Source organism: Spermophilus citellus (genome assembly GCF_964194105.1).
Source record: "Spermophilus citellus genome assembly, chromosome: 4".
Classification (NCBI taxonomy): domain Eukaryota; kingdom Metazoa; phylum Chordata; class Mammalia; order Rodentia; family Sciuridae; genus Spermophilus; species Spermophilus citellus.
Window position 1 is genome coordinate 170,036,134 of NC_138185.1, and position 24,255 is coordinate 170,060,388.

Consider the following 24,255-nt stretch of genomic DNA (forward strand, 5'->3'; position numbering starts at 1 on the left):
AGATATCCACAGACTGAATATGAAAGGATATAAAAATATTCTTCATGTGGATTCATAACAAGGGGTTTCTGTTCTCATTATCAGATAATGATGACTTCAAGCCAAAGTTAATTAGAAGAGACAAAAAAGATTACTTTGTACTGCTTAAGGAAGCATAAAACACCAAGAAATAACAATTGTAAATATTTATGCTCCGAAAAATGGAGCATCTACATATATCAACTAAACTTTTCTCAATATAAAGAATCAAATAGACCACAACACAATAAAACTGAATGACTTTAACATGGCTGACTTAACAGTAGATAGATCTTCTAAACAAAAACTTAATAAAGAAGCTACAGAAATAAAAAATACAATAAATAATTTAGACTTAACAGACTGATATAGAATATTTCATCCATCAATGACTGAATACACTTTCTTCTCAGCAGTACATGGAACACTTTCTAAAATAGACCACATCTCCAGCCATAAAATAACACTTAACAAATACAGAAAGAGAGCTAATACCCTGTATTCTATCAGATCAAAATGGAATGAAATTAGAAATCTATGGTAAGATAAAAAATAGATACTACTTTAACAAGTGGAAACTAATTCACTATTGAATGATAAATGAATATCAGAAGAAATCATGGGCAAAATAAAAAATACTTAGAAGCAAATTAGAATATGGATACAACATATCAAAATCTTTGGGGAACTATGAAGATAATTCTAAGAGGAAAGTTTCATAGCATTGATCTCATACATTAAAAGAATAGAAAGATATCAAATAAATAATTTAGTGTTATACCTCAAGTCCAAAGGGGGAAAACAGAATCAAAACTGAAATCAATAGAAGATAGGAAATAATTAAAATCAAAGCTGAAATCAATGAAATTGAGTTTTTAAAAAATGCTAAAAATTAACAAATCAAACTTTTGGTTCTTTAAAAAAATTAACAAAAATTGATCCCTTAGCTAAGCTAACCAAAAAAAAGGGAGAAAATTCCAATTGTTAAAATTCATAATGAAAAATGAAACACCACCATAAACACTATTGAAATACAGAGTATAATTAAAAACTATTTTAAAAATATATACCCGAATGAGATAGAAAATCATGAAGACATTCAGAAATTCCTAGAAATATAGGACCTACCCAAATTGAACCAGGAGAATACAGAAAATTTAAATAGAGCAATTTTAAGTAAAGAAATTGAGGTAGCCATCAAAAGCCTACCAAGAAAGAAAAGCCAAAGACTAGACAGATTCTCAGCAGAGTTCTACTAGACCTTTAAAGAAGAACTAATACCAATCCTCCTCAAATTATTTCATGAAATAGGAAATGAGGGAACTCTTCCAAACACTTTCGATGAAGTTAGTATCACCCTTATATCAAAACCAGAAAAAGACACACCAAAGAAAGAAAACTTCACACCAATATCCTTGATGAACACAGATGCAAAAATTCTTAGTAAAAGACTGCTAAATCACATACAACAACACATGAAAAAGTGCACCATGATCAAATAGGTTTCATCCCAGGAATGCAAGGTTGGCTCAACATAAGGAAATCAATAAATGTAATTCAGCACATCAATAGACTTAAAGACAATAATAACAACATAATCTCAATAGATGAAAAAAATGACAGAATACAACATCCATTCATGCTTAAAACACCAGAAAAAAATAGGTATAGAAGGAACATACCTAAACATGATAAAAGCTATATATGATACACCCAAGGCCAATATCCTTCTAAATGGGGAAAAAATTAAAGCATTCCTTCTAATAAAAGGAAGAAGACAGGTATGTCCACTTTCACCACTTCTATTCAAGAGAGTCCTTGAAACTTCAGCCAGAGCAATTAGGCAGAAGTAAGAAAGTTAAGGGATATAAATAGTAAATGAAGAACTAAAACTATCTATTTGCTAATGACATGATTCATATATAGAAGACCCAAAGAATTCCACCAGAAAACTATAACTCATAAATGAATTCATTAAAGTAGCAGAATACAAAATTAACACCCCCAAATCAATTATGTTTTATACTTTAGTGACAAATCAACAGAAGAGAAATTAGGAAAATCCATTGCATACATGATAGCCTAAACAAAACAATGCAAAACACAAACTTGAGAATCAATCTACCAAAATAGAAATACAACCTCTACATTGAAAACTACTAAACACTACAGAAAGAAATTGAGGAAGACCTTAGAAAATCTATAAACCTTCCATGTTCTTGGATAGGCAGACTCAATTTTGTTATAATGGCCACACTACCAAAAGCACTGTGCAGTGTCAATAAAATTCGCATCAAAATTCCAATTACATTCTTCAAAAAATAGAAATAGAAGTCATGAATTCATCTGGAAAATTAGAAACCCTGAATAGCCAAAACAATCCTTAGCAAGAAAAGCGAAGCAGGAGACATCACAATTCCAGATCTTAAATTATACTACTACTATAGTAACAGAAACAGCATGGTATTGGCACTAAAACAGATAAGAAGAACAGGATAGAATACACAAAGACAAATCTGCAAAAACTACAGCTGTATCATACTAGAGAGAATCACCAAAACATACATTGGAGAAAAATAGCCTCTTAAACAAATGGTGCTGGGAAAACTGGAAATCCATATGTAGTAAAATGAAATTTAGTCCCTATTTTTCACCCTGCACAAAACTCAACCCAGAGCATCAAAAACCTAGGAATTGGACCCATAAACTGTACATACTAGAAGAATCCCAACATCGTGTGCATCCATAAAAATGGGATCCTAATTAGAATAAGATATAGTCCATGCTTGTATAATTTTATCAATATAATTTCTACTATTATGTTAAATAGAATCAAGAAAATAGTTACATTTAAAAAAGCATTAAATTCTCTTATAGGAAAAACAAAAATGTCACTTATTTACATATTTCTTATTTGTTAACTTGTGGAATTTGAAATTAAATCAAAATAGAACCCGGAATTTCCCAGTGGAAATATTGCTAAAATCAAAACATTCTTTTTGCTATGCCTTTTCTTTTTAGGGGCCTATAAATGATAACTTTATAAACTGGCTGGTTAGGAATCATGCCATTTTTTGTACATCCCATGCACAAATAAATGTTGAGTAAATGTCTGATATTTCTCACTTTTAATCAATCTCTTGTTAAAAATTACAATTCATTCACAAGTGAAAACCTGGTTACATTCGTAATTATACTTTAATGATATGGGAAACTTTTAAAAGACTTTTTCATTGTCATTAGATCACATATTTTAATGCACATTCTGTGAAAAGAAGTACAATGGTGGCACTGTAAGATTTCAATAGTAAAGACTCAAATATTACTTTCATTCTCCGTGTTTCATCACATTTGTTTGACCAGAGGATTCTACCTACTATTTTTCAACCTTAAAATAAAAACAAGTAAAGTTATGTTATTCAGCAGGGACAAAATGTAAATCATTTTTACTTTCTATTTTGTATCAATTTACATACAGCATAAGCATGCAGTTTCACCTCCCCACCCAGTTTTATAAACTAAAATACACAAGATTTAAGTTGAATGCCAGTCATTATTGCTAGTAAAAATGAAGTCTTTTGCACACAGCTGTGTTTAAAAGAATGGTATTATTTGTAATGAATTTTCTTAGATATCTAATGTATTTGGGTAGTTCAATAGAAATGTGCTCCTTGAAAAAATTTACATATTTTATGAATTTTTTTATGTAAAGTGAATTATAGTTATCAAAATAGATAAATTATTTGCATGCTTAGCCATTAAAGCATAGCCATTAATTAAAAAAATTCTTTTAATAACCAGGTATATCAAATTATACATAATCTAAATAAACCATTATGGTAACATGACTAAACTCTCCAAGTCAAACAGGAAATTTGAAATAAAATAATGAAGCATGTCCAAAAAAACATGAGAGTCTTCCCAGACTAATTAAGTAAACAGTGTCTAACAAAGTTTGGAAAATATGAAAGAAATTTTGAAGTGTTTAACAAAAAAAGAAGGATATTCACATTTCTAAGATGCTACTGATATTTAACTCCCTTTATATTATAATTTAAGTTTCTCTCCACATTGATTAGACTTTTGATCTTAATTACAAGCACTGTACAATAGTATGGGTACACTTAAAATTTTATAATTTAATTGTGCATATAGATTTAAGAAAGCCTTCTCATTAATTAGATAGGAAAGGCAGTGTTGTAGCTCTGAAAACAAATTTCTCGAATGAGTAATTGCTATCTGATTTTCTGTGGGAAAACCAACCTAAAGTAACAATCTTTGTTGATGCTTGCTCAGATCAGGTGGACCAAAACAGCAGGAAGTGCCTCTGACAGATTCCAAGACTCCAGTGTCTTCAATGAAACTTTGAGGATTACAAATATTCAGCGACACCAAGGAGGCCGATATTACTGTAAAGCAGAGAATGGTTTGGGGTCCCCAGCCATAAAGTCAATCAGAGTGGATGTATACTGTAAGTACATTTCCCAGAAAACTGTAAGCCCAACGCAGATTTCTTTTGTCCAACTTCTATGGCTTTCTCAAAAACTGTAGTAGAGCTCTATTTGAGAATGCAAGTATATAAGATATTGAAAGTTGTTTTAATACATTTCTGAGGAAAGAAATCTTCATTCAAAATTTGCATAATTTCTATGATATAATTGTACACATTCATTATAGAACATTTAGGAAATACATTGATAAGATGATAATAAATATTACAGATAATTCCATCAGTAGCTTAGTGTTTGATGTATAATCTTTATATATATTTATGCTTATATTTCTATATTCTTATGAAACCAAGGTTCGTGCTCTATGTCCTTTAACTTGTATTTATTCACTTTGCTTATGTGTGAACACAGCTATTGTTATCTCTTTAATGCACATCATATATGTAAGCAAAGTTATCTGAATGGGTCTGTGAGAACCAAAAATCTGTGTGGAGTCTTTTTTTGATCAAACCCTGTTGAACGCAATCAGTACCAACCTACGACAATGCTGTGCCACCTGAAAAGTGTTTGACTGATTTCTATTTGTTCTTAGTTGTGTTTTCCTACTTGGAAAATGTATTTAAAGTCTTCTTGGTCTCCTTACTTCCTTCCCCACCAAACAATGGTCTACATTCAGTTTGGTGTTTTGCATGGGTATATCTAGGTATCATTCTGTCTGTTATCTTTCTATAAGAAATTGCATTTAAGTCTCTAATATTAGAATATAAGGGAAGGCTGGGTTTGTAGTTCAGTAGTAGAGTGCTTGCCTAGCACATGTGAGGCACTGGGTTCAATCCTCCGTACCACATAAAAATAAATGCAATAAGATATTATGTCCATCTACAACTTAAAAAAAAGAATATAAGTTTTTCTCCTCATACATAAATAACACATGAAAAGTTCTTTTTTTAAAATCTATTTTTCTTCTTTTCCCCTTGCTTTTCTATCTATGTGGGATAGGGGCTACAGAGTTACAGGGTCTGTGTGTCTGACCTATCATCTGAATCTCAGTTATCCAGGTGACTGGGAAGTAGGTACCTGAGCAACACTTGTGATTCATCTTTCACATTAGGATGGTTGTTGTTTCCCTCAAAGGTAGAAGTCCATATTTCATTCTCTCTGCTACCTTTCAGCCCCTGAGATATCACCTGGTATAATTCAGCCACTGTCATCCCAGGCACACTTTCTCCCTATTGTCTGGGTACATGGGTTGTAAACTTTCAAACATTGCCAAGTCCCTAGCCTCCATATATTTTCAGGAATATTATTCAGATATAAATTTAAATTATACTAAATTTTATTTAAATGGATTAAATAGTTCTGTAACATAATTTTCTAGAGTACATACCTCTCTTTTCTTGTTATTATAGTTTAGGTCATGAAGTTTTAAATTACACATCTCAATACCTTAAACACAGTTTTAAAATCTAAAAAAGTCTCTAAAAATGAATAGATGGTTCTTTTGGTAACTTTTTCAGCAAAAGCTTATGTGAACTAGGTTGGTAGCAAAATATGACCTGAAATGACTTGAATAGAAAAATAGATATTATACTCCTTATTTACCCTACTTTGTATAATAGTTACATGTGTAGCTAAGAAACTGTTTGATCAGAGAGTTAGGCACAGATCCTGCTGGGTGTGTTATATAATAAGTGGTATATGTACTATATCATCTTTCTAAAGTCTAAAAACTTCTGAAACACATCCCCGATGAACTGTGAACTGTATTGCTACCACAATAAGTTTCATAATGAATAAAAAATTGTATTGTTGGGTTAAAAATCAAATACAAAGGGGGGAATCACTTTTTAGAGATTTAGAAAATAATCTTTCTTTTTACTAAAATGATTTTCAGCATTATTCTGCATTACATCTACCCCTTTCTATCTCCATATCTCTAACTGTTCAGATTGGGTTGTGCCTGAGTAGTTTATATTGTACAAATTGCTGGGAAGATAACACTTTTCCATCTTCCCAGCCCTGTTAATCTCATAAAGCTGGTATCATGCTCCATGCAGCCATGCCTGAAGGCATCAGCTCTGCTACCTTCTTCTCTTTTGACTTCCCTTGGGGTTTTCCCCACACAAACTGGACTTGACAAACAACTTGTGTATGTTATTTAGGTGAAATGTCACTATGATGCATACCGTATTGAAGTACTATTTTCAGTACATTTTTGGTGGCTAGGATTTATTAGAAAGCTATATAAAATTTCAGTACTATAGAATAATATGTTAAATTTTGGACTGACTGTATAAATGTGACATCTCTCTAACATAAATTTCACAGGGAATACCTTCAGTTCCAGTTAGACCTTTTCAATATGGGCATATAAACATACTTTTTACATAGATGTTCTTGTCCATGAAGGTTTGAGATTTGAATTATTTCATATAGTAAATTTTCAAACATGTTTGGATGGAAAAATGCTTTTGCAGTAGAGACAACTCGACCTATTTAAAGAATCCACGTGCTATAAGTATAACCTTGACTAAACAACAGAAATTTTATGTTCCAAATATATTTTCTGAACATGAGTATTAGTAATTTAAAACATTCCATATCATCATTGATAAGAACATGGATAGCATATTAATGCTATATTTTTATTTTGTCATGTTTGCTGTGTAAAATTGGTTAATAATACTTAAAATTCATCTGTGTTTTGATTTTGACTTGTTATTGAACTGCTTAATTGAATAGATACTCATTTTATAAGCTTTAAACAAGAGGACAACTTTATTTTACATAATTTTGTTTGAACTATTTTAGGAAATGCTAAAAAAAATGGTATCAGTTTTTTCAGTTTGGAGTCATGGATTTAGAATCAACACCTGCACCCTGCATTTCTATTTATTTTTCTAAACTGATTCCACATGTGAAGCTTTCATCAACATTTGTAAAACTAGGAACACAAGAATGGGCATAGGATATAAAATTGTTTTTGAAGTCTATAATAAGGATTATAACTTCAACACCAAGCTAAGGTAAACTATGGCTTGGATTTAGCAAAAATGAAAATAATTATTATTAGAATTTAGCCTTGAGTTCCTTGCAATAGGTTAGCTCTAGAAACTGCTCCATGATGTATTCATGCTTATTTAATACAAAACATATGTATTAATGTAATGCCATCAATAAAGCATTGTTGGAAATTTTTTATAAAGAGTGAAGTGAATATGTCTCATTAAATCTCAAGGTCTGATCCAAAGTTTCTACATGTTAGAGCTAAAAGCTACCTAAAATAAAATTTAGTGTTAACCATTCATTATTTTGATTCTTCACATCTTCTTCCTGAAATCATAATAAAACCACAGTAAAGGAATATAACAACAGCAATGGAGTAAATAAAATTCACACTAATCCATGTCACCATGAAATTGTAAAACATTGGGAATAACTACTTTTTGATGTATTTCACCAAAATTTGTAAGTAAACCAGAAAAAGAGAATAATTTTAAAAATAGGAGATCATGCATAAAATCATTCCAGGATGATAATGAAACAGGACACTGTGATAATAGATATATGTCTGACTTTGAAAGCAACCAAAACAGGGCTCTCTTTAAGGAAATGACCTACATTTCCCCTCCAGTGCATATTTCTTGTTTTATCCCAAAGGTAGCTCTCTCTCTTGAGATGGCCCACATTCTCCCTTGAATATGTATCTACTTTACTAAATAAAAATAAATCTTTTGTGCCTTTGATTGGCAACTGATGCAATTCTTTTCCATCACATATGTGAAGAAAGCCACTGGTCCTGAGTCAGGTTCCCCCTTCTCTCTGGGAACTCCTTGGACCCTTCTTTGGAGACTTATTTTCTCCAGTGACATCTCTTGGTGGCCCATATGGAGAACTTTAGAGATATTGACTTTGTTTATATTTTGCAGATTACAACACTTCCTTGTTGAAGAGAATGGCAACCCAAGAATTCCAACCAATCCATACAGTTGAGACCAATGTCTATCTCTTTTAGAAAGTCAGGATGAGACTTCTGATCCCTGACTAGTCAAGGTCTTTGCCCCCTGCCATCCTGAAGCAACCATAGAAGATGGGTCTTCACACAACATCAGCCTTTAAGATTATGGGAACAACCTCTGGATAGAGGGGCTGAGATTTTGGAACAGAGGAAAAATACTGAATCTTAAAGGAAGTATCCATGAACTGTTGAGATACCAAAAGCACCTAGAAACAATTCTCATTCCTTACCAACATTTCTTTGGCCATGCACTTGACTCATGCCCTTGAAACATAAGGGCAATGCTCAAGCCTAGGCAACACTGTCAAGAAATTGTGTAGCTGTACTCTGCCTTCACCTCTAGTCCAGTCCCTAGAAACCTCCCTCTATCAATATTAATACCCCACCCCAAGGGTATTTGTCTGTCTCCCTCTGGAGATGGCACTCATTCTCCCTTGAATGCATATCCCTAGCTTTACCCCACAGGCATATCTCCATATGTTCCCCATTCTCTCTTAAATTTATTTACTTTCCTAAATAAATCTCTTTCTATGCCTTTGGAAGAATATAACAAAACAACCAAGAGAGTTTGAAATTGGAAGAAAAGTATGTCTCCAGGAGAGAGATGCAACTACTGGGCTACTTGTTGCTTTAGAGAGAAATTGTAGACTTTTCATGGAAATTTTAGTAATATGGAATGGTAGTGTATACAAAAGTAAGTGTACAAAATATGGAAGTTGTTAACAGGAGGCTGAAAATGTTATATACAAAATGAAATGTAATGATAATATAGTCCAAGATTCAACTATAAAGAATACCTGCATAAGCATGATAACATCAGCATTTTACCTAATAAATACCAAGATATAAATAAAAGAAGAATGGGTAAGGGTTAGCATAAGAAAGAGTTTATTGCCAAGCAAATCAGTAAGACACTGTGAAAAAAAAATCTGTAAATAGCATTTAAATATTGAAAATATGAAGGCAATACCAAATATGACTATTTAAGAGATGAGTTAGAAAATGTTGCCTCTGGGTATTGGAAATACTAGAAATTATTTTCTATATAATAATATAGAATATTATTTGTCTAAAATGTATACACATGTAGTTTGATTTTTTTTAAGTTTATAAAGCACATTTGAAGATTTTACCTTAGAAATTCTTATTATGTAACTTCTAGAAGAAAAACCTAATTTTATTCCAAACTTTATCAGAAGATTGTCAACTCTAAAACTGAGAACTATAGCTTTATACCCTAATTTTTCTTAATTCTTCATAAGAATTGATATTCCTTAGTATCTGACTCTCAAAAAAAGGTGAGCAAAAAGATTTTGCCTCATAAATAAAGACTAGGCAATAATATAGGGAATGTTGTTGCCAGATTCTGAAAACTAATATTTTTTCCTAAATTTGTATTGATAAACCCTTTAGATTAATCACCCCCATTATGTTTTCATGTTTTCTAGGATGAATTATTTTTTAAAATACCTTTGATTTTTATCTTTATTCAAAAAATATTTGCATGCTTACTCACAATATAGCTCCACTGAATTCTCTGAGATTAAAAAGGAATTTGCTAAATAATTAGTGCCTTCAATGAGTTTCAGCTATTTAAAAAGACAATGTGAAATATGTAATTCATTTAAATGGAATACAAATGTTAAGTAATAAGGGTAACAATAAATTAAATTACACAACAGTGAATAATGTGCCAGTGTCACAGAAAGTGCATGCCAGGAATAAAAGGTTACTGTGGCCTCTGAGCATGAAAGAGGTAGCATTTACATTATAGTCTGAGGGATGAGATCTAAGAGAAAATGCTCCTTGGCATTTCTACATGTCTTCAAATAGCTTGTGTCCTGAACTCTCCTTTTCAAGGATGTTTATGTAAGAAACAGCCTAGGATGTTAGTGATAGAATCTTTCTTTCAGGGCAAAGGGCAGGTTTGTTTGTTTGTTTCTTTTTTTAAAAATAATTTTTAGTTGTCAATGGACTTTTATTTATTTTCTTATTATATACTGTGCTGAGAATCAAATCCAGTGCCTCACACATGCTAGGTAAGCACTCTACCCCTGAGCCACAACCCCAGCCCCAAGTTTATTTCTTGATAAGAATAATTACAGTTATATCCTTCAGAGGCAAAGATTAGACAGCTTTTCTAAGAGGACTTTAGTATGATGGGATGTTTTCTAAGCTCAGATTTCCTTAGCTGTATTACAACCTGTGTGCATGACATTTACCTGGGTTGACCCACATTGCCTTGATGAAGACTGAAGTAGAAGAATAATCATGGAAAACATGCAGTTTAAATTTTCATCTGACACTTCACTGATATAGTCTCTTGTCTCTGACCCAGGAGTCTTCTGTTTTCTATCAGCACCCATGAATCTGTGATAGGAAAACATAGTAACCAGCAATTAGGGAAAATATCAGACGCCTTACAGTTCTTGACAGAGCAGTGTTTAAATAAGTAGAGGCAAAAGCCATAGGTCTCCTTTAATGGATGAATAGTTTGATTAAAGACCCAGGAGGGAGACTGAAAGAACAGTGTTTGGAGGAATAGAGATTAAGATGGGTGGGAGGAGCAAGATCTTAATTTGAAAGATGGGTTGAACATTTACAGCCAGGGATGTTACACCATATGACTGATGATCTGCCATTTATGGGAGATGTGAAATAAAGAAACTGTGACTTCATGATTGCAGAACAACTTATGAGAACCAGCATTCTCCTGTTACTGCTGTTTCTTTATTCACCCTTTCTGTGAAGCAATTGCCACTCACTGAAAGCCTCAGCTTCCATCTTTGGAGGAACAAAGAGTATATTCTAGGCAGTAATAGAAAATAAAGGTTCTGAATTTTAAAATTCTCATCTTCAAATATATTTGTTACATATATTCTACAAGATTCTTGAAGACATTTAAACAATTTTCTAAGAATATGCCCACCTAATTCTTTCACTTATTCCCAGCCCTGACTGTGTTGCTCACTGGGTAATAGAGGTCAGACTACTTTAAAGGTTAAGATTTGATTAAAACTTATTTTTAATTCAAAAAGAAATTAGATTCAGAGACATTAGCTTAATAAGTTTTCATGTGTGCAGACACTGTTCACACATGAGACAAATCTTTTCCAATATCCATTAAACATTTTGTAAGCATTCTTATTTCTGAAATATATCCCCACTTTAATTTCACTTAGGTAGATTGCTGCATTTCATTATATTCAGATCAAGCAGTCATTTCTTTCTTTTCTTTTTTTTTTTTTTGTTCTTGTCTGCAATAGATTTATTTACTATCTCTTTACAGGAGAGAAATTAGTGGAAGCTTAGGATAACACATTATCAATTTGTTCCAGAAACACAATTTTCCTGTATTAGAAGAATTATAAACTGTGAAGTTAAAGATGACAAGTTATCCTCCCCTCTACCCCATCCACTGGACCCATCAACATGACTTCTGGACCGAAATTTTTAGAGAAAGGAATAGAATGACTGATGGGAATTCTGGAAGTGTGGCTAACCCTGGGAGAAAACTAAGGCCCTAAGTCAATTCCATTAAGCAGAATTTTCTCACCCCCACCCATCCTCCCAAAGCACCAGTCCTGGATTTAGAAAGTCTTAATAATGTTTGATATGGTAATTACAATGCTTATTAAAAGGGGTGGCTCTCGTGGTAATTACTCTATTAATAAGATTCAGTACAGGATTTTTCCATTTTGTATATACTACAAATGGAAAATGCTTGTTTATCAGTGTTATTTACTTGTGGGACACACTACCAATCTAATTTCCAAATAATATTAGCATTTCTAATAAAAAAATCTCAGGGAAAAAAAACCCCACGATTTTGGGCTGGGACATAGCTGAGTGGTAAAACACTTGCTTTGCATGCATGAAGCTGTGAGTTCGATCCCTATTTCCAAAAAAGAAAAGGAAAATAAATAAATAAATCCACCACATCACATCTCCCCCAACACACACACACACACACACACACAAAACATCATTACATACTTTTTTACTGCTTTTATTCAGAAGACCAAATAGAAAAATTAACTTAAAATCAGGTTAGGCCTATCCTTTTGAAGCTGATTATTGTCTATTTACCACATTCACTGTTGGTAAAATGCACCTCTTCAGATGTATCCATAGAGCACCTACTGAAATTTTTCCCCGTTGCACATCCCACAGATACACAATCAGAATGGCAACCACCTATTTAACTGTTCCTACTGCCTCCAGGCTACCTGATTCTGAAATTCCTAGACATTTCTTCAGTCTTTTAGACTGAAGTTCCTGGAAGACTACTTTCAATTAGAGTCTGTTATTGTGCAATGTTAATTGAGGAACAACTATTTGCAGAACACTACTGGGGACTCTGGTGAGAGAGAAACATTTCAAATTCTCAACTCATTATAAATTCCTTTATGGTAAGGACCATAAATGAATTTATAAAGAGTTGAGGATTTGAAAAATATACATAAAAAAGAACTTGGTTACAAATTAGATTAATTTGTTTAAAAATATTTTTTAATAAAAGGTGATATAATTAATACTAATAAAGTGATATAAAAGATGGCATTAATTAGAAAGTCCTCCTATTAAATTTATTAAAGAATTCAAGAAAATAAATATAATTATAATGGTGTACAATTCATTTCTACATTGTTACTTGGGTAAAAATATCAACTCCTGAGTAACCTTATTAACAGAAAGTTGTATTGTTTCCCAAAAAGGTTGAAAGCTATTCTGATACGCATCTATGCTTATATGTTTGCGCTTGTTGTTACCAACAGAGAAAAAAAGTTTGCATCTTATTTCAGTGAAAATTCTTCATCTAAAAAAAAAAGATATATTTTATTATTATCTTACTCTCCACTGTTATATCTAGTTTTCACTTATTTTGTAGCTTTCAAGATTTCTTGCTCACTATGAGCTCTTTATTTTCTTCCCTGGGAATTATAACTTACTTTCTAAATTTTATACCTTGAAAATTTGGTGTGATTACCTGCCTTATAATTTTTTATTGTATGAGACCACTTTATGATTTAGTTTTTCTGATTTTAGAAAAGTTTTGTGAAATGTAAAATATTCCTGTAATATTGCCAGTGAGATCTAGGTCACTCTAGGATTAAAGCCACAGATATTGAGTAGTTCTGTCTATATCCTATGTCATATCAAACATGAATTAGGCTCCAGTCACTTTAGATAGTGTTTATCATTGACAAAGCCTCACTCAAGCCAAGTATGCTTCTAAATAGGTTTTGGAATAATTTTCTTTTGAGAGGTCTTTAGATTTCAAAATCATATAGAAGGAACTGTGGGATTATATATAGTTGAATATAAGTCAAATGTAGACAAGTAATTGTAAATATTAACCAAAATTATGTGATTCGTGCCTCTAAATTTTGTTTTCATATAAGTCTTATAAACTCCCAGAGAAAAGAGATCAACTTTGGTCATTTGGTCCAGATGAGCTGCTTAGTGATGAACTTACAGTAGGGGACAAGAAATATATTTAGGGAGCTAATGTCATTTACTGTAAAATTCTTGGAAGTAAATTTAACCTGATTATTTTCTCTTTATGAATGTGCATTTGAATTTTTATCTTTATTTTTCATAGGATCTGTGGCTTTTCCTTTTGATCTTTGAATTCTTAGAACTAGCTTATGTATTTTAAGCCAAAATCTATGATTTCCCCCCATTTCCAATCATAACCAAGTCAAATAACGATGTATATATTGCTAAAGGCCTCAAAAATATTCATTTGCTATAATGCAGTCAGAATACATCCTCAGGAATTGTTGCTGGAGGACCTTTTTTCTTTTTTCCCAGCTTTGAAGCCATGTTGTGGTTTTTAATCTCTGTTTTTACATCCTAATCTCTTGGGTATCTGTTTTTGTTTTGTTTTGTTTTTAGATATATGTGACAGTAGGGTGTATTTGGACACATTATACATACATAGAATGCAATTCATTCCAATTAGGATGCCATTCTGTGGTTTTACATGATGTGGAGTTATACTGGTTCATATATGAGCATAGAAAAGTTATGTCCAATTCATTCCACTGTGTTACCTATTCCCATCCCCCCTCCCTTCCCTTCATCCCCATTTGTCTAATCCAATGAACTTCTATACTTCCCCTTCCTCCCATCCCTTGTTATGGGTCAGCATCCACATATCAGGGAGAAAATTCTGCATTTTTTTTTGGGGGGGGGGACTGGCTTATTTCACTTAGTATGATATTCTCTAGTTCCATCCATTTACCAGCAAATACTATAATTTCATTCTTTTTTATAGCTGAGTAATAGTTAATAATAGTAATAGCATATATATCTGCATATATATGTATATATAATAGTAATAGCATACACACACACACACACACACACACACAAACACCACATTTTCTTTAACAACTCATCTGCTGAAGGGCAAATGGGTTGGTTCCATAGTTTGCCTATTGTAAATTGAGCTGCTATAAACATTGTTGTGGCTGAATCACCAGAGTATGCTGATTTTAGTCCTTTGTGTATAATCCAAGGAGTAAAATAACTGGGTCAAATGTATATCTTTAAAAAAATCACAGATCCTTGGTCCAAGCCCAAGGTTTCCTGAGTCAAGACTAGGCATTTCATTTTCATACTCCATTCAAGTCTAAAAAAACTACCCTGCTTTATAAAACCTTCTGCCATTGGGGACTCTGTCCCTGAATCAGGCAATTCTGTTTGACCCAATCATGATTCACGGTGCCATTTGATATTTTATTAAAACTCTACAACTACCAAGACTCCATGAGCACACAAGGGTCTTTTTGAAAGCTTCCAGGTATGGTGGAGGTTGATTTGCACCCCAGCAAAGCACACACCTTTGCCTGGACCTGAAGGAATCTTTGCTACCTGTGTTCTTTCCATATCTTCAAATGTTGCATATATTCTTGGTGCCTTTATTCCCTGCATTCTTCTCTCTCCTTCCTTTCCTTAATAGTGCAGTAGATCTTTTTTCTGATTTCTATCAAATTCAACTCAGGAAAAACAGCATTATCACTCTTCAAGGAGAGCCTTAGCTGGGACCTCCCTCTAGGATTCCTAGATCACCTTCAGCCTGAATACTTTAAAGTGTATTTTAAAAGAGTAATCTCCTCGGGGGAACCAGTGCCAGACACTAGATTAATAAACTCTGTCATCTCTGTAACTATGCAGGGCCTAAGCACTATCCTTGATAGCGTGTATTTGCTAACACACTAAACATAAATAAATATGGGCTGGGGATGTGGCTCAAGCGGTAGCGTGCTTGCCTGGCATGCGTGCGGCCCGGGTTCGATCCTCAGCACCACATACCAACAAAGATGTTGTGTCCGCCGAGAACTAAAAAATAAATATCAATATTCTCTCTCTCTCTCTCTCTCTCTCTCTCTCTCTCTCTCTCTCTCACTCTTAAAATAAATAAATAAATAAATAAATACATAAAAATAGGAATTTGTTGAGAAAATAAAGGCATATACTTTTGCTTCAAATTGAACATTATAGTTGAGTATTCTTTCTAGATATTAAAACCACCACAAATCAAAAGAAAATAATTATTTTCTAGTATTTGAAAAATTCCTTTAACATTATTTTCAACTTCTTGTTAGGATAATTCTATTATCTAAAGGATTTATTCAGTATGTATGTGTTCAGCATAAATTATATACCATCCATGTTCAGCATAAATTATACACCATCCATCCAGGTATCTTGGGCATTGAGTTTCATAATTGTGACCATAGGCATTGTTCTAAGCTTCTGGGTTCCCGTCCTGGATCTACACATTGCCAGGTACATAATTTGTATAGTCATGCAATCAGTATATTTTCATTTTCTTAACCTGTGCACCTAATTTTACTGATTTGTTAAATGGAGATTATAATAATGATAATAATGCCTTATAGGGTTGTTTAAGGATGAAATTAGGGCATGTATAGGTCTAGTTCAATGGCTGACAGGGCTCTGAGCTGCTACTGGCAGGTAGCATGCTAGGGACATATGAGACTGGGGGAGTTGCAGAAAGAATAATCTTCATGGATAGCATTAAAAGCATTATATAGGTCAATGCCAGGAAGAGGCTCTTTTTAAACAAATCGGGAATTTAGTAGAGAGCTTCCAAGTGTAGGGACTGTGAAGCAAAAGTATGTGAATAAATTAATCTAATTTCAAGAATCCATCTCCACTTTTTACTACATTTATGACCTGAGGCAAATTGCTTAAGTCCTTATCAGAGGACGATAATATCTAATCCACAGTTAGTATTATCTGATCATACAAACTATTTTCACTAACATTAACCAAGTACTTGTTGTTTACCTCAAAAAGTGTTAAATCCATTATAATGATTTTGTCATTCAATTCTTATAAATATCAAAAGATTGAGACCAGAGATGGGCACAGTAAGAACTCAATAAAGGTAACTTAAAGAAACAGTGCAGGAGTAAAAGGAACGCACAGTGTCATATATCATAGTGATTTTATTTGTATACATGTGCAAGAAACTTCAGATTATATAAAATTCTATAATTATTAATACTATTATTGCTCTATTAACAATAATAAAAGATAGTAGTTCACAGCATTACTATGTTCTGCATATTGTGTCAAGTACTACACATACAGGGCCTCACATAATTCATTACATAGTCACAAGTCCATGACTGATTAAACTGAATAGAAGGAAAGATGAATGATGTAAAGTAGAGAGGATATTTGATAGGAGCAAGAATATGGGGGAAATAGAAAACAAACAAACAAAAAGAAAAACTTAGGTGACTTGAAGAAAAAGTGCTTTCTTACTTTATAATCTCAATGCATGCAAGAGAGAGGTAGAAAAATGAATGAAGCCAACAGGCAAGAGCTGGGGAGTTGCAGGAATTCATATATTTTCTGTGTACATAAGATAGAAGGGAAAACATTTGCTGAGAATGTGGACAAGGGCTAGGTTAGGGGCTGTAAATTCTTCACAGTTGGGCATTTATTGTGGGGCTATTTACTGATGGCAGAGGCTTGTGAAATAGCACTAAAGCTTTAGTGAGTTTGATGAGTAGGCACACTAGGTGGGGAAGAGAGAAGAAGGATAGAGGAATAGAAAGGGAGTGGTCTAGTTTATACTTACAGAGATAGAAGGTCTTCTGTGCTCTTAAGGTTCAGGAAATTATCTAGTAAGAGTTGCTGAGGTGGATCTACAGTAACTATCCTTTCAGTAGATGGTACTAGGGAATACAGAGCTAGTGAAGGTGCACATGGTATTGATGCAGTTATTGAAATCAGAGTAGCAGCAATCACTTCACCGTGGAGGGTTGGTTTGCAAGAGTAATTAAGCAGGGTGTGGTGGCACATGCCTGTCATTCTAGTGGCTCAGGAGCCTGAGGCAGAAGGATTGCAAGTTCAAGGAAATTTAGTGAAGCCCTAAGCAATTTAGTGAGACCCTGTCTCAAGATAAAAAGAAAACCGCCTGTAATCCCAGAGGCTCAAATGGCTGAGGCAGGAGGATTTCAAGTTCAAAGCCAGCCTCAGAAATGGCGAGGCATTTTGAAATTCAGACCCTGCCTCTAACTAAAATATGGCTGGGGATGTGGCTCAGTATTGAGAAACAATGAGTTCAATCCCCGGTATCCAAAAATAAATAGTTAGCCAACTAGCTAGAAAACTAGATAAATAAACAACAAAAAGGGCTAAGAATGTGATCCAGTGATAAAGTGTCCTTGGGTTAAATCTCCAGGACTCCCCCCAAAAACTGTGATATACGAATTATGGTAACTATTTATTAAATTTTTGCTTTCAACAAACCAAACCCTATCTATAGAACCGTGAATAATTTTAGAAATATTATGTCTTTCTATATTGTTTAATTCATTCTGTTTTTAATCATCAATAAATATTTTTAATTATGCTTAGCACTATTGATTTTTAGTTTTTATAGCTGATATATTTTTTTTTTCTTTAGAGAAAAGTAATCTAAAAATACCATATGTGGTAACAGTTGGTGATATTTTTTAGTCAGGGTATGTGACATCATTTATAATCTTTCTTGTTCATTTTTATTCCTTGGCTATACATGTTAGTTATATATATTAGTTATGTGTGTGTGTGTGTATATATATACACACACACACACACACATATATATGTGTATGTATGTGTGTGGGCATAGACACAAATATAAAACATATAGTGATAATATCTGTTTTCTGTTTTCCTTTCTATTATCAGCTTAAACTGTTTTCTTTCAATATCCTTATATACTCTTTCCTTTACCCTTGTTTCATTTTACTTGGGTTTCAATGATATAAATAGCATGTATTTTTTATACTACTAAGATCCATATTATGGTTTTATATTTTTCATTTATTTTAAGATACTTTTTACTATTGGTAAACCATTTAAGCCAGCACAATGGAGTATAAATTTCTTATATTGTATGCTGTTCTAAAATTTCTTTATCTTCTTTGCAACTGAATCTGAATTGTTACTTACAAGTTGATGTAGTGAAAGAAGACACTGTTTACCTATCATCATTTTCAATTATTCAACAAATACTTGCTTTGTAATTATTTATTGGGCATAATGTATTGTTATCTTCCTTGAGTCTGTATATCAGTGTAGCCCCTTACTGGGAATTAGAAAGGTAGACTCATCCTGTTACATTGTTATTTGTATGAGGTTAGACAAACAACTAGTGAGAAATGAAGGAGTTGGAACAAATATTTTTCTAAGGTCCCAGATAGTACTGAAAATCTACTACAACTAATCATTTCTGGTAAATATATATATATATATATATATATATATATATGTGTGTGTATATATATATATATACACACACACACACACACACACACACATATATATATATATATTTTAAATATATATTTTTTAAAAGCAACATATTAGCAGAACAAAAAATTTATTAGAGTGAATTAAAAAAATTTTATTGCTTTTCTTTGAAAGATACTTTGTTGTAATGACTCATTAAGGAAACAATACTGTATAATTGTGTTCTTAGGACAAATAATCAAATTTGTGGAGATGTGAAATTAAGAGATGATAAATTGTCTGGACTATCAGTCTTCATTTTAAAATTTAATGTGAAAATATTTTCAAAATATCACATCTATCTATATACTTAATGTGTGTGAGTGTGTGTGTGTGTATATATGTACATACTATATGTACATACTATATATGTGTGTATATGGGGAGAGATAAAGGGGAAAAGAATATTTTTAAAGATTGTGGGAACTGGACAGTCTGAAATTTGTGGAGCAAGCTCATAGGATTGGGATTCTGGAAAGAATTGGTATTTCAGACTTGACTCTAAATTTTACAGGGCTTCAGGCTAGCAATAGGTAGGGTTTGTATGTTGCAATCCTAAAGAAGATCCCTTCTTGTCCTGTAAACATCACACTTTGCCTAAAAAGCTTTGACTGACTAGATAAGGCCCACTCACATTATGAAGAATTACCTGTTTTATTCAGTGTCTAATGAATTAAATATTAGTTAATGCAAAAAATAACTGCCAATCACTGGTGTTTTGTCAAACATGCACCACAGCCTAGCCATTTTGACAATAAAATTAGTCACCACAACTCTTTTAATCATTTGAGATTTTATTCCTTATCCTAATGCCTCATGAGTTCTTTTAAAATGTAAATAGAGGAATAAACTCAAGAGATTCATTTTATAGCATGGTGAATATGGTTAACGATGATATATTGTGTTCTTTAAAATTCTAAGAGAGTGAATGTTAAATGTTCTCACAACAAAAATAATCATATGTGAAGTGATACATATTTTAATTAGGTGATTTAATCATCCCACAATGTGTATATCTTTCAAAACATACTCTTATATATGATGAATGCACATAATTTTATCTATGGATTATGACAAAATTGAGTTTTGAAAAATAAAAATGCACTTTGAAAATATTGAACAAATAAATGAAGGTGGTTGAAAACTGCAATGAGTTTTTGTAATTTTTAATTATAATTGTTCTAAAATTTGGGTAGTAATTATCCCAACATCTTATCAATTGTATTTTTATAAGGCAAAGTAGACACCACTAGCTAAAATTTGTAAAGTAAAAACTAACCATTTGGCCTATGGTATTTCAGAAAAACTGCTGTTTCAACCAGTTTTTGGATTAAGTCACATAAAAGTCATCCAATGTATACATATGGAGACAATGCATATATTACACAAGTTTACGTACCTATAGCTAGATATATAATAATATAAGTAGGGACAGATTTTTAAAGTCAGGATTATAGAATAAGTGCATACCTGTTAATTCCATGACTAACAGTATTATTTCACAGAAAAACTAAGGAGTACATCTACCATAACAGCATAATACTTGGATCATACCACCTATGCCTGCCACCATGGTAATTTTTCTTACTATCATCATTTCAGATACATCAACAAGACCATTTTTGTCATATATGCCTAGATTTTTGAAAAGCCATTTGTGTTGCTTTAAAGAATATCCTGGACAGCATGTTAATATATAATTATTTTTATTTTAGATTGAAAAATCATCTCACCTAATTGTATCATTTTGCTATGTGAGTCCACCTTCCAGTCTCATATTTATAGGTTTGTATATTTCCACTGTGAATCAGGCTTTATCAGTGTTGTGGAATTGATTCTAACAGCAGTGGTTCTTAAGCACTTTTCAGTTACCCTCTTTCCCATACATACACATTTCCCATTTATAAGCACAGTAACAAAAGTTTCATCAGATTTTGTTATTTTCCCAACACTTCAATTCATTGAAATTGCTTGGATGACTCCACAATGTCTCAGTATGCTCCTTAAAAAGAATTCTTTGGAATCATCATTAATCGTGGCACAAATTTTACCCAAGATTACTTACATATGCAAATACTAAAAATTACTTTAAAAGTTTTGCTACCAAAATCAAGGGCCCAATAATAGCATTCCTTATCCTAAAATCATGTAGCATGTGGTTTATGACAATCCTGGAAGGGCAGTTGACTACAGCAGATACTCTAGGTCGAGTGGCTTAATCAATGAACATTCACTTCTCACAGCTCTGGAGGCTGGGAAGTCCAAGTCTCCAGCAGATATACTCTCTGTAATACCTGATTCATGGTTTGAAGATGACTGTTTTCTTGCTATGCCCTTGCATGGGAGAGATTAGAGAGTGATAGCAAGCTTGCCTATCTCATAAGGGCACTAAATCAACTTATGAGAGCTCCATATTCATGACAGAATTACCACTCACATGTTCCATATCCAAACCTTCTCACTGGAAATTAATATCTCAAAATGTGAATTTGGGTGGAATGAAATTCAGTCCATAGCAGTAACAAAATCTTGTAAATATGTGTTACAAAAATGACAATGTTGTAGATTATGGTACACAAATCCCAAGTTGAACTTATTAAGAAAGTGCAAATCAATTCTTGAACAATATATACCATACAGTAAGTGATCAGTTAATGCTATTCTAGAGTATTAAGGTAATTAGAATTATCACTTTGGGTTATATAGGTTAACAAAACACAATTATCATCATTTCTGTTTCTGCTATTATACTATTTTTTACAACTACTTATTACATCTCCTATAATATATTTAAATAGTAACAACAATTTCACATAGCATACTGGTATTTTTCACAAATTTCTCAACTAAAAAGAAACTTATTTAGTTTATCCTAAGGTATTCTTGTGTTCTCAATTTTACCTGACTAGAAGTAGCTAACAAAAGAAAACATATTTATTTTTTTTTCTGAATGAAATTTTCTTAGAAATTAAGTAGCTTATAAAGTCATTACATAGGGGCTACATATGTTGAAAACACTTCATATTTTGAAAACTTGTATAAACCTAAGATCTAACTCATGATTCACACAGCCACTTATCCACATGCCAAAACAGTATATATAAGAAACTGGCATTAAAATAATAGTTTTATTCTTTCTCCTATTGTGTGGATATTCGCTTTATTTTAAATGCAGTTTTTATTTTATTTATGTTTTTCCTTTTGATTTTGTAGAGTGAATCCAGAGCCTCATTCATGCTAAGCATGCACCCTACTACTGAGCTATATTGCCAGTTCCCAAATGCAGCAGAATTTATTTTCCTTTACTAGGCCTGGTTTCTGGATGACTTTCTACAGCTATTTGCAGGTCTCAGGCTCTTAAGATATAATCCACAGATTGCAGGGAATATATAATCTACTTATAAATTCCTCAACTGCCTTTCTGACTTCAGATTGTCAATTACAGACTGAAGTGCACTTTAAATCCTTGATGCAATAGCATTTTAAATTCCTATTCAAGATATATAACAAAAGTCAATAAACTTTTTGAACTTATCTCTCCTCATAGGCTCTTTATTTTTTAAAATAACCAGTTTATTTCTTTATCTGGATATCAAAAAAATCCTAATATGACTAAGCTGTGCAGATGTAAATCTATATTAATTCTTTTCCATTTTAACAAGGCCCAGTGAAACTGTTCATCAAATAGACTATAGTGAAATGTAGTAGATGATGGGCCTTAATGTCACATCATTCTGACACAAGGTATTTTCAGGAGATTAAAAGTGTAAATTATTTTAAGGTTTGAAAGTGTTCCTTGGAGATCAAAGAATATCTTCTTTAGTTCCTACTTGAATTGCAATATTACTATCTGAACAATTTTGTTAAGAATGGGATGCTTTCATGGTAATTCAATAAATGTAAAAACTATTGCCCGCAATAATGGTAACTCAAAGAATGAAATATAATCATTAAAACTTGAAATAAAAGTCAAGTTCACATGAAAAGAATACAATTTGAAGATGAATGAAAGAAAAATTTTGCCCACTGATTTTAAGTAGAATATTTACTATCTTTTAACTGATATACTGAAGCTTATTATGAAATGTAGAAATTGTACTTTAAATTCAAAGGAGAGAAAAATATGGAAGCCTGTGTTTTATGTCAAACACATTCATATCACAATCATTGCATAGTATATAAAACAAGACAGTGGTATGTTTGTGATAGAAAACACAGACAGTCCATTTGGTTGTCTCTGCCCTTGATAGTTAAATGGCTCTGAGAAAGTTATGAAGTGTTCCATGAATATGCATTTTCCATTGCTAAAACTAGACTCATTATAATAATAACTTGAAAATTTGTATGGAGGAGAGAAAGGGAGAAAGAGAGGAAGAGAGGGAAGGAGGTGGGGGAGAGGGAGATAGATCCATTTAATTACCTAATTGCAGTCCTAGGATAACTTAAAACATCTTTATCTGTGTGTCATCCCTAATCTTCAGTTTGATAGTACAGTTTTATTGTGGGTTTCTGGTTTATTATGAGCTGATTGCTTTACTTCATCAGACCCAAGTGCTTATCTTGAAACTGTGCTTCCTAAAGAGGGCCCGAGAGGCCTGTTAACCTGGTTGAATGAGAACTCTTCAGTGCTCCCTCCTCTGTAAGGGAATGGTCTAAAGATTACTGGTTTTTAAAAAGCCCCATGACTTTCAGCCTAAATGCTGTTAAAAGAAAATATACAAAATTAAAATTTCTCATCAAAAAACTATGGATAATTAAATATCATCTATTCAATATATACCTATAAAATGAAGCTCATTTGAAAATACTTTTTGAAAAAAAGACTATTTATAATTGGTGATTCAGCCAAGAAAAACAGATAATTAATAACCCACATTTTTTCTGTAAACTTGAGCCTGAGTCTTCTTAATTTGCTATTGTTTTATTAAATCAGACTTTTAT

At 32.5% G+C, this 24,255-nt stretch overlaps 1 protein-coding gene across 2 annotated transcripts in view; it reads left to right on the forward strand.

Moving 5' to 3' along the window:
• The window catches only part of MDGA2 (MAM domain containing glycosylphosphatidylinositol anchor 2), a gene marked incomplete at both ends in the record, with an annotated part of 775,899 nt that overhangs the window by 430,957 nt on the left and 320,687 nt on the right, over positions 1-24,255 (forward strand). For both annotated transcript variants that reach the window (XM_081292268.1, XM_081292269.1), the window contains one exon: positions 4,315-4,489. In XM_081292268.1, coding sequence (XP_081148394.1) covers positions 4,315-4,489 — 175 coding nt within the window. The remainder of the gene's footprint in view (positions 1-4,314; positions 4,490-24,255) is intronic.